Source organism: Bombyx mori, chromosome 17, assembly GCF_030269925.1.
Source record: "Bombyx mori chromosome 17, ASM3026992v2".
NCBI classification, from domain to species: domain Eukaryota; kingdom Metazoa; phylum Arthropoda; class Insecta; order Lepidoptera; family Bombycidae; genus Bombyx; species Bombyx mori.
The window spans coordinates 13378526-13395446 of NC_085123.1; the positions used below are offsets into that span (position 1 = coordinate 13378526).

The following is a 16921-nucleotide window of genomic DNA, read 5'->3' on the forward strand; positions in this document are numbered from 1 at the left end:
TATGTCATCAAAACATATTTAGACATTCTGTTTAGATATTTCGGGAAAAAGGCTACCGACAAAATCTCTTCGGAACTATTTAAATAAAATAGTTTTATTCCGCAGTGAGTAAAACACTATTGTAAATTTGTTAAATTTTTAATAATTAAGTGATTTTAGAGAGGAAGTCACAAGGAATGACGTTTGTAATTAATGAATAAATGTTCTGTAGGTGTTTTTTTTTTCACGCGGTCCCTTGATAAGTTTAAAATTTGAATCACTCTCAAGCGAAAGTGATTCAAATGGTGCGGCGCACCTTCCTTGGGGTGCGCTGCGGTAGTATGTTACGGACTTTAGAGTCAGCAAAACAATTAAAATAGATTGTAATAGTCTAAGAAAAACACGTACTCAAAATACGATAACATTTAGCATGCTAGAAATGGGCTGATGGCTTTGAACTACGCCATATCTTTATGTTTTGCGGCAAACGACAACTTTATAAAATCAGTGTAGCAACTTTTAAAAATCATCATATCGTTTACTTGGCAAATTCGAAGGACGAACTTGTCTTAGATTTCACCCATCTAAATCATATCATATTTGCACATAACAATATACCTACTTACTTCCCATTAAAGTATAAATTCTACAAATAAATAATACTCAACAATATTTAAAATAAAATGAGCCAAGAACGTTTATCGATAAAACCTGATAACATTGAAATCTTTTGTACAGCACTAAAGCCGCCATGTTTTGTGGCCAGATGACGTCACAGTGGCACGAAATTTTGGTTGACGTTTCATTTCCATAGGTTTCCTACTTCATTGACGGAAACAGACAAGGAGCACGAAATAAAACAAACACATACATGAAACGTTTTACTTAAATTTATTAATCAATACCAAGCATGCATTATTAAAAATCTCACAAAACCCAGAGATAAATTCATATTTTCTGCGTAAAAACGTATTAAGATTCTGTCTGATATTCGCAAGAAATTAATTTCATTACAGAGTTAAACCGCTGAGAAAACAATTTCCAAATTGATTAATTAACCTTATAAACCTGATTTTAAATAGACTTATTCATACACAGAAATAGTAAATTAAAACATGAATATTTTATATTTGCGTTGAAAAAATATCAAAAAATTGAGATTGGTTGCAATACGGGCTTCGATAGGCCTCACTCCACCAGAAGTTGTACATCTTAATTAATTCATATTTCATATTCTAAATCCACGCGACGGGTTTTAGACAAACGATGTCGCATCAAGCTTCGAATTTAATACATAAATTAAATAATAATTAGATTCCGAATTAAAATATAATTGAAATTAAATTAAAAAAATTCTAAAGTCTAAATTTACCTCTCATTCAAACTTAAGAGTGTGAAGAGACATTTAATAGTTTGTAAAAGAAATGAATCAAGTTACAACTTTGTAATCTAATGTAAGAAAAATCCATGCATTTACAAAACTTAATTACAGGACCAATCAACTATTTTAAAATTTATAATTTAAAAAATGGTTTTTTGAAATCAACTAACTGCTGATTTTTACAACAGATGTTTAATGTCAAATCTGTTACCATTCTTAAAATTACCCAAAGTTGTATGTTAATTTTTAAACTGCACAAATCCTTCACACTCCAATCATACCGTCAATCATACCGACTAAATGTAGGAGAAAGCAATCTTAATTCATGCAATTAATTTTATCATTTATCATTGACAAAATCGAATTACAATACTAAATTCTTATTGAGGTAAATATGCAGTAATATGATAATTAATATAATTTTCACTTGACCCTTGATAATCATTTATTTTCCATTTTATTAAAATTTAGAGATATCTAAACCAAAAGTGCCAATGCCAAATTCACATGTATTTACAATAAGCACTCGATTTTAGGTACAATTAATTCTACTGTTCTAATAAGTAGTAATAATAAGGTAAAAGCAGTGAATATTGAACACAAAGTAAAAAAATTGTTACATATAACTTAAACAGATGACCTTTTCGTTAGTACGAGAGGACTTCTCTATTTTTAATCTTGAAATTTACAAACTCTGCTCTAACAATCTCGTTTGTTAATTTAACTAAAGCGTGCGTGCGAGAATATTACATTACTTACACGCATCAAGTCTGGTGACATGAAATTATTATAATATCAAACTACTTTTAATATGAATAGAAACAGTTCAGTACCATTTTCTAATGTTTTGTTTTTTGTTTTTTAAATAGCCTATTGACGTGTCTTTGTTTTATAAATAAAAAATTGGAAACCGTTACTTTTTTTCAAGCTATAAGAGAGAAAAAACTTTAGAGAAAAACGGTCTTCTACGCTTTAAGCGTAATTAGATCATTTGAAACTTATCCATCACAAATAATTTATTTATTCATATAATTTCATGCATAAATAATATTTACATATAATAAATAAAACCAAAAACTCAATACCTTCAAAATGTAATCATTTATATTTTTCAACAACGCGCGATGCAACGTCACATGCTAAAAGACACAATTTACCCAAAGGCCTCAAGACTTCAACAAAACAAAAGCAAAAATATAAGACTTAAAACAAAATCCAAACCTTGAGAAGTCAGTGATTTTAGCCAAATTGCGTCCACTGGACAAACACTGGTACATGTAAATCAGCCATCAATAATGTAATAAACAATATTCACAACAGGTCAGTAGTGACGTAGTAATTAGATTCTCGCACCTGAAACTGGTACTTCTGAGAATAATTTGGTTTTTCGAATATTTCGATTCTTCCAAAGATTATTTTTTTATTCCAACGAAAAGCAACAAATTGCGTTCGTGAACATGATCTACGTAATAATGTTGCTCAAAAAGTATTTATAAAAATAATTGAGTTATTAGTTTTACATATCTGATTGATGTCATTAATTTAAGACCGTTCATCCTAATTACTATTTGAAAACAAGATTAATACAAACAATTTGTATAGTTGTATTAATACTGCATATGTACCTCGTAGTTTTTTATAAGTAATGGAACTGGACTTATCGCGCTTCTTTCCCGTGTATGAACTCGTACATGGGATGCGGTGCGGTCCAGGGATTGAAGTCGTCCCGTGTCGGCACGAGGGGCCGCGCCGGTGGGCCGGGCGGGGGGCAGGGCGGGGGACCGGAGGGGGCGCGGGGGGCAGCGGGCGGGGGTGCCCACACTCGCTCTTGCAGCCCGCCCACCGACAGCGAGCCCATCGACGCCGACAGATACTCTAGGCCGCTCGACATGCGGTTCGACCATCTGAGGATATTACATCAACTTACAACTAGTCTATTTATTTATTGTCTAGATGGGTGGATGAGCTCACAGCTCACCTGTGTTAAGTAGTTACTAGGGTCCATAAACATCTACAACGTATATAAGTTCTAAGGTCTCAGTATAGTTACAATGGCTGCCCCACCCTTCAAACCGAAACTCATTACTGTTTCACGGTAGAAATGAGCAGGGTGGTGGTACCTACCCGTGCGAACTTACAAGAGGTCCTACCACCAGTAAAATTTATGTCTCTCCAGTGCCACGACCTACCTGAATACAACCGTACATCTTGAGCTATGAGAGATCAAAGCCCCAACGACTTACTCTATCAATGAACTTATCCTACAACTGCTACAGCCCGACGACCTACCTGTTTAGTCTACAAAAGAACAGGCAGTATTGACAGAACATTAATACAAATCAGTACTAACCTAATCCACAAGGATAATTATAGAGTGCTAAGAAACAGCATACAGCCGCTTATCACACTTTTAAGACACCTTAATCAAGCCTAAGCTATAAACAACGACATGTAACAACTTAGTGATTCATGTAACAGAGAGAAAGAATTTTCATATTTACAAATTTCTATGTTTTAGAGAAATTCAGAGAAGTTAATAATTTACAATAGAATTAACCGCTGAAAATTCTAATATTCTCAACAGCTAAGCTTTGGCTGAAAGGAATGTCATATTGTGTAATAAAATGACTAGACCAGGACTGACAGTTTCCAAGAGCTTCGAATGCGACTAATCCTACCTGACTTATAGTTATTTCTCTATAGCTTGTTGAGAAGCATCTAGAATGCCGCTAGGCTATTAATAAATATAGTTAGTTCAACAAAGAGGAAAAAATGCTTTTCTACTCACTCTACGGCGGCGGCGTTACGTTGCGCCTCTTGTATCATGCGGAGCCGTCGAGCCTGCGACCAGGGCTCCAAAGTATACGAAGCATTGCAGGGCGAAGCGCCCGGCGAATCCTCCGGTACACGCGTCAGCTCCACGCCGCGCTCAGGGCTCCAGCGCCCAATCTAAACGTAGTAGCGTCACATTATACCCCAGACCAGCAGAATGTCGGGACACGTTATTATCTACAGAGCTAAATTATTAGGTAATTGTAAAGCAGACCAAAACTGTTTTATAAAATTTCATTAATTTAATATTGTCATTTAAATTTGAAAAAGCACAGTGCTACCTCCTTTTTACCGTGTACCCACCCTATAGGGTGTACTGAAAGATTTATGGGAAATCACAACGTAATGTTATCAAATATTCGTATCTAAAAGCTGTCGAAACGATAAATATTTTTATACTCACCAAATCAAAGTTGGCATGTAAATATATAGACGAAAATTTTAGATTAAATACAAAAACAAAGATTTCCTCTCATATTGTATTAAATAAATGGGAATATCTTAACGTGGATATCACAGACAGTTTTAAATCTACTTTCCTCATTTATTTCAGTATTATCAAATTATGCTTATATCCAGCATTTCTCGAGCCCTGGGAAGTGTCCTTGCTTAAACGCGACGCCGAAAGTTCTCGTCTCTTCGAGAGTTCTAGTTTTTGTTGACACGCGGCGTTATTGCTCGGAACAATCAATCGATAAATAGCTGGATTGGTCATCGCGAATCGTGAGTGATCGCAATCTTACTGGATAAGAATAGCTGTCGTAGGCTGGTTGGCATAGGCTGCCCTATACATAAGATTGAATTCACAACCGCCTTGATACAACAGATATCTAGGTAGTATTGTGTCGACAAAATCAGAAAGGTCTGGCAAAAATCAGAATTGCGTTTACTATCCTTTTTAAATGCTTTCAACATAATTGCTATGCGGCAGATACGGGCCGAGTGCTAGTGGTGATCGTTTGTTTTTCCTACCTATGCTGATAGCCTTGAGAGGCTATTTCAGCTTCACCCTAAGGTCTGAGAAGATTTTTTTGATTGATTTTTTATTGCCCTTGTAGACGAGTATACCTGATGGCGAGTGGTTACCGTCGCCCATGGACTTTAACAATGCCAGGAGCAGAGCCAAGCCGTTGCCTACCGTTAAGTACTCTCCGCAAGCCTCGTTTGAAGAAGGACACGTTATAGGGCTCGGGAAACACCGTGGAGGGGAGCTCATTCAAAGCCTGATGGTACGTGGCAGATCTCTGGAAGCGCACTGTCGATGACCGCAGTGGCTCCAAGTAGTATGGATGAACTCTACTTCGATGGCGGGCGGTGCGATGGTAAAAACGAGATGGTGGTATTATCTCAAACGATTCCTCAGTGCACTCCGCATCCGGCGAGAAACTCAGTAGCTAGCTATGTTGATCGTATGACTGACCTCGCGGTATTGCTTGAGCAGCTGCGGCGACTGCGGCAAGGACCAGTCGACGGCGGGGCGCGCGCCGCAGCCCCACGCGGCGGCGGCGGCGGCCACCAGCGCCTTGCGCGCCATGGCGGCGCCGCGGTGCGAGCGGTACTCCACGATGGCGGCGCACGACGCCACGGCGCGGCGGATGCGCACCTCCTGTACCTCGTCCGTGAGCGCGTACAGGAGCCGCACTATCTCGGCGGACGGCGTCGTCGGCGGGATGCGCGATATGAATATGCGACAGTTGTTTATCGAAGGGCACACACCTGGGAATTCAGTAGATTGTATTTAACAGTTCCCTATTATATATTTTAAGATTTTCATTATCAATTTAAATTTTCTTTAAAGTCATGACCATTCTTAGCGTAATCAGCAGATTGATACTAGAACCAAAATGGCGACATCTAGCTTGAAATATGAGATAGAATTCTCATTTCTAGAAGTCGTCGTGGCCTAAATGATAAGACGTCCGGTGCATTCATATCTAGCGATGCACCGGTTGTTCGAATCCCGCAGGCGGCTGCCAATTTTTCTAATTAAATACGTACTTGACAAATGTTCGCGATCGGCTTCCACGGTGAAGGAATAACATCGTGTAATAAAAATCAAACCCGCAAAATTATAATTTGCGTAATTACTGGTGGTAGAACGTCATGTGAGTCCGCACGGGTAGGTACCACCACCCCGCCTATTTTTGCCGTGAAGCAGTAATGCGTTTCGGCTTGAACAGTTGGGCAGTCGTTGTAACTATACTGAGACCTTAGAACTTATATCTCAAGGTGGGTGGCACATTTGCGTTGTAAATGTCTTTGGGCTTCAGTAACCACTTAACACCAGGTGGGCTATGAGCTTGTCCACCCATATAAGCAATATAAAAAATAAATTAACCTAGCCTACAAATGTGAACGTATAGTAATCTTTTTTCGGGATAGAAATACAATACGATGATACGAATTCGACACGGACTCACAATACACAACACACATCAACCACCGGTTCGTATCGTAATATTATTAGTTCAAGCAAACAAATCAAGGGCAGAAACACAAACTTGCAAACATGCAGAAGCAGGCACGTGTGACATATTGACAGGTAATAAAGACGAAAACACAATGATCTTGAACATAACTTAGGATTGTTCGTTCAAATTTAGGCAGACAGACCCCTTCCTCGCAAGGGGTGAAATGTAGTAGAGATAAATCCAATTTGAGGCTTAATACTGTCCTTTCATCATTTCAAAGTAGCCGTATTTTTCATGCGAGCTAAACGGGAAATAGTTTTTAATAATGTAACTTTTTCAATCAAACAGGGCTAATTTAACTGAACTACACAGCTTCATTCGGGAGAAACATCCCTGGATCATTGTATTTACGTATTAATTATTATAAATACTTGTGTTACAACGAATTATGTATAAGAAAGCAAACGGCACTCACCCAGCTGCCAAGACGGCCTGATCATGTAGTTATTGAACAAGCGTATGGCATTGCCGGCCTCCGCCTCCGTGGTGTACATGGCGAAAGCGTATCTAAGCATCATGCGGGGGCGAGTTAGGCATGCAAGCGTTAATTACGTTACGTAGTGACAGATTATGCGACAAACACAAATGACGTTCAAAACATGTATCCATAAAAAGCCAAAACCAAGATTAGTGAACATTTCCCCGCAAAACCCATTACCACAGAGTATTTATAAAAAAAAAAAGCGTGACCATATTGAGTGTACACTATTTATATTTAGGAATTTTAAAAGTCCGTTCCATTGACACATACGTAAACGTAACTATAATAATATTTTGTATGGTAAGTGTAGGTACTATTTATTATTCACATAAAATATATCATATTCGTTCTTGAAAATTTGAAATGTATCGATGGAACATTCCCGATCTCGACTCTGCGGCCTCACCTCACTAGAGATTGGCACGATACCACTGTGTGAAGGCGCATATCACATTTCTTCCAGTGTCTATTATCGTATGTAATTTTTACATTAATTAGAAAAACTTTTTTCAATGTTAGATCCCTCACAAAAATAAACACTTCCCCAGGAAATGGTTTAAAACAACACCAATTGTATTAAACCCCTATCGATAATGACTTCAAACTATGTGTTTATGCCTACGTCATGCCTCACGGGCGAAATATATTTCTCGATAAACACTTATTTGAAATAAATACTAGCTGCGCCCCGCAGCTTCACCCGCAGCAAAATTAAATTTTATATTAAAACATAAAGTCATTTAGACGATTCAGAAAGCCAACTACATAAGATAATTTTAGATGAACATATAATGCGCACAAAAATTCTCTTTTATATTTACAGATTTCATTTCAATACGACGTATGGTTCAAAAGATAAAAATCACTGCATCCAGCGCTGCCATAACTACATATTTGACAATATATGCGTCGAAGTGGTCTTGTCTTGATAAGTTACCCTTTATATGTGTGCAAAAGTTTTATATGAACCCGGCTAAGATTCTCGCGTTTTCGGTGAACATAAATATACACATAAATTCTATTTTATACGTATATGTACCATATATATGTAACTTACCCTCTATTCCATCCAGAGAAGTTAATCATAAGCCTAAACTCGAAGAGCTCGCCAGCCTGCTGGAATAGAGGCACTAAGCTGTCTTCGAAGCAATCGTGCGGGATCCTACCGATGAACACCTGTTTTTCAAACCAAATATATCTTGTACTATTGAGACATGACATAGAAAATTCTAGAAACTTGGAAGGAAGAACGTGATGATTGTCAACTTTGAACTATCAACAATGATGGTTGTTTTATCGTGCCTAGTATCAAATGGCTAACGTAGCCCGTTGATATCGTGCTGTTTTCACTTTTTAGTCTTATATCGTTAATTGGTGGACACACACAAGTAAGGCTTTTTTTATTACTTAGATCGGTGGACAAACTCACAGCCCACCTGTTCTTAAGTGGTTACGGGAACTCTTAGAAATCAACAACGTAAATGCCGCCACCCATCTTGAGAAATTAGTTCTAAGTCTCAGTTTCACAGTATAACGGCTACTTCGCCCTTCCAATTGAAATATACTGCTTCACGATAGGAATAAGCAGCACCTATATTTAATATAGCACCCATCCGTGAAGGTTCACAAGATGCCTTACCATCAAGTTATGTAATTACCTAATGACAACAACTATGGCTCCAAGGTTTAAGGTACCGCATAGATCGTGGCATAGTCGCACCATATGATACGTATACACTGGATATCTTAACCATTATGCCAGAGACGCATACGAATCCCTTTACCAGATCTTTATCTGATTCAGGAACTTCTATGTCTGACCGAACTTCTATTCAGCATCACCTAACTCCATTACAATAAGGTTCGGTTTTCGGTTTCAAAATGTTGAGAGATAAGAAACTTTTCCGACTAGTTGGAAATTAACAAAGTTTTCGGATATGATATTCTTTCAAAACTATGACACATATTCACGACAGACTCATTTCTGAATCTACCAAACTCAACATCAACACCACTAGACTTTTCGGTTTGGCTGTTAGTACCTACTTAGTTACCGGCGCCTATGACCCCGCAGTAAAGAACTTTATCACAGACAACTAAAGGCCCTTTTCCAATGCTTACTACTCTACATATTGGGGATAAAGTCGTATTTAGCAGTTCAAGGAACATAAATAACTCGGATCGCGGCGTTGCTTTTAACCAAAAGATCGGCGGACTCTGATAAGTGTCAGAAAGGGCGAGAAGGTGTAGGGCTTATAACTTCTCGCGCTTTCTAACACTCTTCTAACGCCTATATGATAGAATAAGCGATTCATTTTTCCTCACATCTTACACGCATCCTCTGTCACGGTGGCGTCTTCCCCTTGAAATATTCGAACGGTTGGAGCGCCGTTAGCCGATACATAGATAGTTTACTTATTTTCTAGAGACAAGGAAAATTTTTCAATGGAGTCTTCGTCAGCGGCCAGACAATATTGGAAAATAACGCGACAAAAACAAAACGATGCGGTGAGAGATTCCCGGCCTGTCGTGCTCCGTAAATTCGCAGAAAATATTATTCTGCAGAAGTCTAACATCGCTTCTCATGGAGACTTCACTCTTGTCGCCTTATTCATGTTATTGTAAATTTCACATAATTTTTTGTGAATATAAAATCATTAAACAATAATCTTCTAAATATATAGATCTATAGATCTATAAACGTATCTTTTAGAATGGTACATTTTTCCTTTTGAATTTGAGCAATAGGTATGTATAGGTACTTAAACATAGTTCTAAAGCTGGGATTTTAATCGACTGAAGTAAATTTTCTTACGAAACATTAGAAACTTACAACTATGTAGGTACCACATCCACTCGTTAAAATAAATATCTATTAAATATCACAACCACAGCCCGTTTTGAAAATGCTCATAATAGTAGCTGAATTTCATTAAACCCAAACCATCATTCCATCAAATTGTAAAGCAAGTTTTTATATTTTCCAACGACACTACAATATAACAATTTACTTACCTCACAACTTCGCGAGGGTTCGGGACCGGTCCAAGCGTGTGTAGCTTTCCTATAAATTCGTTGTCCATTGATTTGAGTTAACGTATAAGAGGTATTTTCGGTAAGAGACAATAATCTTGTTGATAATTCATACTGATTCACTTCACTAGAAGAATAATGCTTAACAGGAGGCATTTCAGAGCAAATAAATTAAATCTTATATAATAACAATAAATATCCGCCGTATCGCGGTAAGTCTTGATTTAAATGAATAATTTTAAGTAGCCTCGATTAAGAGGTTTATGAAAATGGCGCGTATCCACTAACAAAATGGTGGAGCTGAAAAAACGAAAAAAATTATTTAACCCCGACGCATATTAGACGTGTTTTCAGTTTCGATAGATTTCTAGAAGTACTGTGTTATAACCAGCCAAAAACATTTAATTCGTCCCCTTCTAGCACTAGCGATAACCTAGAGATAAACAATCTTAAAGAAATCTAAATCTGTTGACAATAAGTGACATGGCTCAATTAATAATTCGTCTTTTGTTGAGATATATAATTACCAGTGCGCGAAAGCTCTATGTATTTATATTACGCTAAACACAACAAACAGACTTTGTAAAGAAAAGATCAGAAATATACCGGATCAGCACAAACGTGCAATATGCGGCCGACGTTGTGGTAGTTTTGGGAATGATTGAATGAATACGAATGAACGAATAAGTTCAATCATCAAATTATTCTAGAATCAAATGATCGCTTTTAAAATTATATTTTATATTTAGAAAGGAAGAACTGTTTTGTATATATATATCCTTAGAATTAATAATAATTTAATACAATTGTATTCATTTATTCTAGATTGATATCTCCAAAAGTCTTTCCAAAAGTCAAAAAACCAGCGAAGCGGAAACAGTCGTGCCCATAGATTATACACTTAATATATGTCATGCCAACTGCAAATTTTAACACAAATCACATCCTGAATTTCATGGATATAGATAATACAACATAGAAAAGAGTTACGAGCTTCATACAGCAAAAACTATCTGAAAAAGTATGTATCTAGTAAAGCAATACTTTCCTTTTTTTTCACCTACTTATTCGCTAGCAGCCTAAGGGGCTATTTTTTCCTACCTAATTCTTGGTACTACCTACTTCGCGCAGACCACTAGCACTGGCAAGAGCAGTGCTTCTCTGAATCTACCACTAGATCGAAATCGTGACCTGCGTACCTACTTCGCGCAGACCACTAGCCCTAGCAAGCGCAGTGCTTCCCTGAATCTACCACTAGTTCGAAATCGTGACCCACTGAGAAGATCCGGCGAGAAACTCAGTGGGTAGGGGCTATTTCAGTTATGCGCGGACGGGTAGGTGAGCTCACGGCCTGAACCTGAGAGAAGTTGCTAAGACTAAACGTAAATGCCACCACCCGCCTAGCGATATGAATTGTAGTCTTAAAATTGTAGTACAACGGCTAAAAAATTAACATTACCGCCTTATCACCACGTCTGTCTAATAGTGTCTAAATATAACTTCATAATTATTCTGAACGACTAGGATTTTTTAAATTCTTTCAGTGCAAGAATTAGGGATTGAAATTATTTCTGACCTAATTCAGCTATTAAATCATTCCATACTATGGATAGTTTGTGACAAAATATTTTTATAGCATGTTTTCGCAATATAACTTAAAATCTTAAATTAAAAAAATATTTCCATGGCATAATCATTAACATTGCAATTAATAGTTTTCTCGTAGACAGTAGATGTACGGAGTAGATTAGTCAGTGACATCTAGCGACTTTTGAACCAAGTGTGCATCATAGATAATCCCTACACTTAATCTAAAAGATTTGCATATCATTAAAATTATTATCTATGAAATACATCAAAGTTCAAATTTGAAATCAATGAATTAAATCGTTATCGAGTATTGTGTGCCTATGTAGTAATTTAATATATGTAGGTACTGATTGCGTGCCTAATTAAAGACCATGATTGTGTTATTGTTTTCTTGATGAAATTTCTTGTTCAAAGTTTTAATAAATATCAAATAAAAAAAAATAAAGTTTGTGTAAAAATTATATAATTCAAAACCTTTTAATAGAAGTCATATTTATTTATTTGATGCAACTAGTACTTATTTAATATGTTTAGTATTTATTCTTCATAATGTAATTAGTAGAACTTCTTAGTAATGTAATCTAACCTGATAATAGATGTAAAAAAAATGTCTACGAAAAAAACAGTCAAATGCTGTTTTTAAATGAAATATGGCTGTTGCTATTCGTGTCAGAAAGGAGAGCAAGACTTTTCTAACTTTTAAGTTAAAACAAACTGAGTTTAAGAACTAAGGTCGTATGAAAATACAGTTTTTATTCAAGATTAAATAGAATTATAAATTCTTTCTTTAACCACTCAAGGGACTAATTATATTCTTGTATTTTGTATTATTATTATAGGGGAATATTGTCTGTACTGTCGAAAATAATATGTTTCTGTAACTGTCGTATTGTAGACTTAGACCTATATAGTAACTTTTCATACTTCAGTGATTGTAGACCACCAAATGACACATCAAATGTGCGAAGACTACCAATTAGGTGTTTTCCGAGCGCTATGACATGTCCTTCTTCAAACGAGGCTTGCGGAGAGTACTTTATGGTAGGCAGCGGCTTGGCTCTGCCCCTGGCATTGCTGACGTCCATGAGCGACGGTGACCACTTACCATCAGGTGGGCCGTATGCTCGTCTGCCTACAAGGCAATAAAAAAAAAAGCTTACGGTATTGACTTGGATTAATTTGATCTTGATAATATATCGGATTAGCGTGCCGAGCTTATTTATTTTATTCCAACTGACGTACGTACCTACATATTTGTCTGTTGGAATAAAATAAATAATTTTGCAAACAAAAACTTAAAAAGAATTTTCGAAATTGCAATTAATATTTAATGCAAAAGAGTGTAGGTACTGAATCATTTTTTAATCAAATATTGAATTATTAAATTTATTCTGGTACTGCACAAGTGGGCGTATGCTTGGCTGTGGCTCTGGCATTCCTGACGTCCATGATCGACGGCAGCCACTACCCATCAGGTGAGCCGTATTGTCATCCGCGTACAAAAACAATAAACAGAAACATATTGCACATTGAATTTTAAAATATACTAAGGCAGGTTTGTGGTCCTTGCAGATGCCCTTATATTAATTTCGAATAAACCAAAAATGTACCCGGTTCTGACCTTAATTACTCTGTTAAACGGCTGGAACTTTTGTCATCTATTAACCTTATTAACCTTAGATCTAGTTTCTCCTTCTATAAATCAACACTTATAATACTGAGGGTATATAAACCACCTACCGATATTATTTGATTTTCTTCTCTTCATATGGCGATTTTACGAATAAACTCACTTGTTACGCTCATTATTATTCAACGGGTTTGTACCACGATTTTCAAATTTAATCAGTTTCCGATATAGTGGAGCGATAGTAAAATGTAATAATTTAATATAACACTAGCTGACCTAGCAGACTTCGTAGTGCCTCAATCGATAAATAAATCACCTAAACTTTTGTATAAAATTAACTTAAAACAAACAAAAGGAATCCGTCCGACGGGGGACACATCAAAGGAAAAACAAAATTTTCTGTAATGAAAAAGATGGTAAATATATTATATCAGTATTTTTTACTTCTACTAAAATTGTTTGCCCTGCCGCGGGCCGCTGATATATCGTCCACGGGCCGCAGTTTGACGACCACGGCTATAGAATGATTCTATAGCCAAAGTTCGAGCCAAAGGACGATAGCCAAAGTTATAAAAGCGAGATTAAACCGTAAAAGAAGTTTTAATTATGTCTAAAACTTGCAAAGGCGAAAGAAAATCTAAAAGTGATTGAAAACGTACTTTTTTATTTTAATATTAGAGTAAAAACGTAAATTAAAGCAAGAGGAACAGATTTTTTTATTGCATTAGCATCTTGTTTGGCGATTTGAGAAGTGTCGAGACTGGTTCTCAATTGTACCCTTATGATGTACATGCGGCGCGCCTCTGGGTTCATTCTTAGTATTTGTTGCTTCGTGAAATATTCCAATTTATCTTGATGTATCATTTCCATTATGTGTTTGCTTATGGCTGGGATCGCTTCAAGCCTGATTGAACTGATCGATTCTTTAGGTACACCTGTTAGTTGTTCAACTCTTGAATAGAATGAAATGACGAGGAATATTTTTAAATATTAGTCTAAGCATACCTAATCAACGTAAACAACGTAATATGTTGATAAGTTGGGTAGTTCTGGGTTATTTTTGTGTGGCATCTGACCAAACAAGGTGTTATTTAAATTTATGCATGAGGTGTATTACGTAATCTCCATCTGGCAGTATGCCACTACTTTTATTAGTGAAAGACCCTCGGCCCTATACGTAGATGAAATTTGTTATGTACATAAAGGTCCACGGTCAATAGATTAGCGGTAGCAAGGGAAAGGAAAAGTAGACTAAAAGAAATACGGCAAAAATCCGAATCGCCCTAACGCTATATTCTAAATAAGTTGATTAAATACAGGTTCCAAACCATAACAACAACGTTACCGTCAGTAAACTGAAAGAAGGACCGACATCAAGTAAGATCTTCCTTAAGGCGATCTTCTCAAACTACAAAAAACGCTAACGCCATGCTGGCAGTACCTACCTAAACTACTAAACCTCGTTCAAAAATACTATTATTCAATACTTAATCACAGAGGCTATTCCAGACAATCCCGCGAAAAAAACTATTTTAAATGGGAAAGAACGAAATTATTTGTCTTTAGGTACTTACAAATGAAAAGAATATCCAGTTTTGTGATTTCATGCGATGACCATTTGTACGGCTTGCCATAGGCATTTTTATGTGTCGCTAAGTTATAAAGAGTCTAAAACATTAAACAATAAATTACATATTAATTTCGGCATTTAACGAATACTATAATTCCTTGTTACCTTCGTTTGGTTAACAGAACACAAGCTAAGCTTCTTAAAAATTTCTACGTCGATCTTTTTAAACACAGCCGGGGTAATTTTGCTTATTATATGCGCCGGGAAACCGCATATTAAGTATCCCAGTTCGTTTATGTAATCACTATCCTCATACCACATGTCGCCATAGTAACGTCTGTATGAAGCCGCAAGTATACCGTACTAGAAAGGAAATAAATATTAAATCACCTTATATTATGATTATGAAGGTAATTTTGTATGCCTATCTATTTACTTCGTTTTGCCTTAATCAAATAAATTTAGTCTCTGTCGTGTAAGAGTATGGTTTGATTTTGATTGGCATACATGGGCACGTGCGCACTTCCACCCCAATTCTACGTGGACACCACTTCGGTGGAAACCTATAGACAATATTTACACTCTTAAAACCGTAGTCACGTTGCGTTACCGGGGTACGAAACCGACAAAATTACCTTTCGCGAGTGCAAGCCCAAGTTGTGATTCGCAAAAAAACTAAGAACGCTTTTATCTCCAAAATTTACATAATATAAATCTTCTTCTGGTACAAAATTCAGGAGAGGTCCGAGTGCTAAGTACTCTCGACTATAGAGGAAAGCAGCGGTCTTACCGTCTGAAATATTTTACCCGTTATGTACATACATGGCGATCATTCCCGTCGCGTATTTTAATTTATTAGTGCGAAAGACTAATAATATTATATCTATACTTCTATACTATCTATACTTCTATACTTATATTATAAAGAGGAAAGATTTGTTTGTTGGTTTGTATTGAATAGGCTTCGAAACTACTGAACCGATTTGAAAAATTCTTTCACTGTTTGGAAGCTACACTATTCCCGAGTGACATAGGCTATAATCTTTTTTGCAAAAAATTAGGAATCTTTACTAAAACTCCAATAATGTAACCCAAGGTGAAATTACCTAATATATTCTTTACATCGCGTGCCCTGCGATAACTATTGATGACAACAACTTTGTAAAATACATTATTATTTACAAAAATTGTCGCGACAGCATATGTCTAACTATTATAGTTATGCCGCACTAAGTTTTCTTTTATTTTAAAAAATAAAACAACAAAAATAAAATATCGTTTACAGTTCTGTGACTTCTGTGACAGAAGTTCTGACTCAATAAACTCAATGGCTTTCGTTTTGTATGTAAGACCTTTTTACGAAAATTAGAATAATAATAAAAGATATAAAAAATATATCATCTAAATTAAAATAAAAGTTCGTTAAAATAATAATATTCGAACTATCTTTATAATTTTATTTTTTAGTAACCTGACGCAAATAGAAGGGTTGATGTGTGTGTATTATAATTTGTAATTTTGAATTTTTTGTTAAAGATCCAAGCGCAGCTGGATCGGGCCGCTAGTTGCTACATAAAACTGTCCACTGACACTTCAATTCTTAGATAATTTTTCGATGGCCACAAGATAGGATTGTCTCTTATTCCGTGGGTCATAAGACCCACCTATTTATTACCCCAGACCTTTATTATGATTTTCTGGTCTGGTACCTACCGAAGAACTAAGAAAAAATACCAATAGGTTTTTTATTGCCATGGATATGGGATGGGATGGATGTACATATTTATCGCGAGGATGTTTGCTTTAAATAGTCACCGCGTTCCGCCATAATATCATATGCTTGAGTTTCCAATGCAGCGACAATAAAAGCCATGCCTTTGTTTATACAAATAAAGAAAATTTAAACATTTTAATTTCTCATTATTATTTCTAATAGATACCTGTGATCAAGTCC

General features: G+C 36.2%; 2 protein-coding genes across 3 annotated transcripts; both read right to left on the reverse strand.

The window, feature by feature from the left end:
• Window positions 1-847: 847 nt before the first annotated feature.
• Window positions 848-10759, reverse strand: LOC101746496 (probable RNA-binding protein 46). The gene is made up of 6 exons (XM_012695762.4): window positions 10160-10759; window positions 8202-8320; window positions 7079-7170; window positions 5613-5908; window positions 4149-4309; window positions 848-3264 (listed from the first exon to the last, which is right to left on the reverse strand). The coding sequence occupies exons 1-6, from the start codon at window positions 10331-10333 to the stop codon at window positions 3018-3020; spliced, it is 1089 nt and encodes a 362-aa protein (XP_012551216.2). The 5' UTR covers window positions 10334-10759; the 3' UTR covers window positions 848-3017.
• Window positions 10760-14041: 3282 nt separating this feature from the next.
• Window positions 14042-16273, reverse strand: LOC101738999 (uncharacterized). 2 transcript variants are annotated; one of them, XM_062673510.1, is made up of 5 exons: window positions 16074-16273; window positions 15603-15760; window positions 15133-15330; window positions 14972-15065; window positions 14042-14332 (listed from the first exon to the last, which is right to left on the reverse strand). In XM_062673510.1, the coding sequence occupies exons 3-5, from the start codon at window positions 15286-15288 to the stop codon at window positions 14061-14063; spliced, it is 522 nt and encodes a 173-aa protein (XP_062529494.1). In that variant the 5' UTR covers window positions 15289-15330; window positions 15603-15760; window positions 16074-16273; the 3' UTR covers window positions 14042-14060. The 2 variants fall into 2 exon arrangements, with proteins under 2 accessions (XP_062529494.1, XP_062529493.1); XM_062673509.1 differs by lacking the exon at window positions 15603-15760.
• Window positions 16274-16921: the final 648 nt, after the last annotated feature.

Coding starts and splice junctions, on each gene's coding strand:
- LOC101746496 (XM_012695762.4), bottom strand. CDS start 10,333: ATGCCTCCTGTTAAGCATTATTCTTCTAGTGAAGTGAATCAGTATGAA. Junction 8,321..10,159: donor AACCCTCGCGAAGTTGTGAG/GTAAGTAAATTG, acceptor TTTGAAAAACAG/GTGTTCATCGGTAGGATCCC. Junction 7,171..8,201: donor TTCTCTGGATGGAATAGAGG/GTAAGTTACATA, acceptor CATGATGCTTAG/ATACGCTTTCGCCATGTACA.
- LOC101738999 (XM_062673509.1), bottom strand. CDS start 15,288: ATGTGGTATGAGGATAGTGATTACATAAACGAACTGGGATACTTAATA. Junction 15,066..15,132: donor GTTCTGTTAACCAAACGAAG/GTAACAAGGAAT, acceptor TTAATGTTTTAG/ACTCTTTATAACTTAGCGAC. Junction 14,333..14,971: donor ACTGGATATTCTTTTCATTT/GTAAGTACCTAA, acceptor AACAACTAACAG/GTGTACCTAAAGAATCGATC.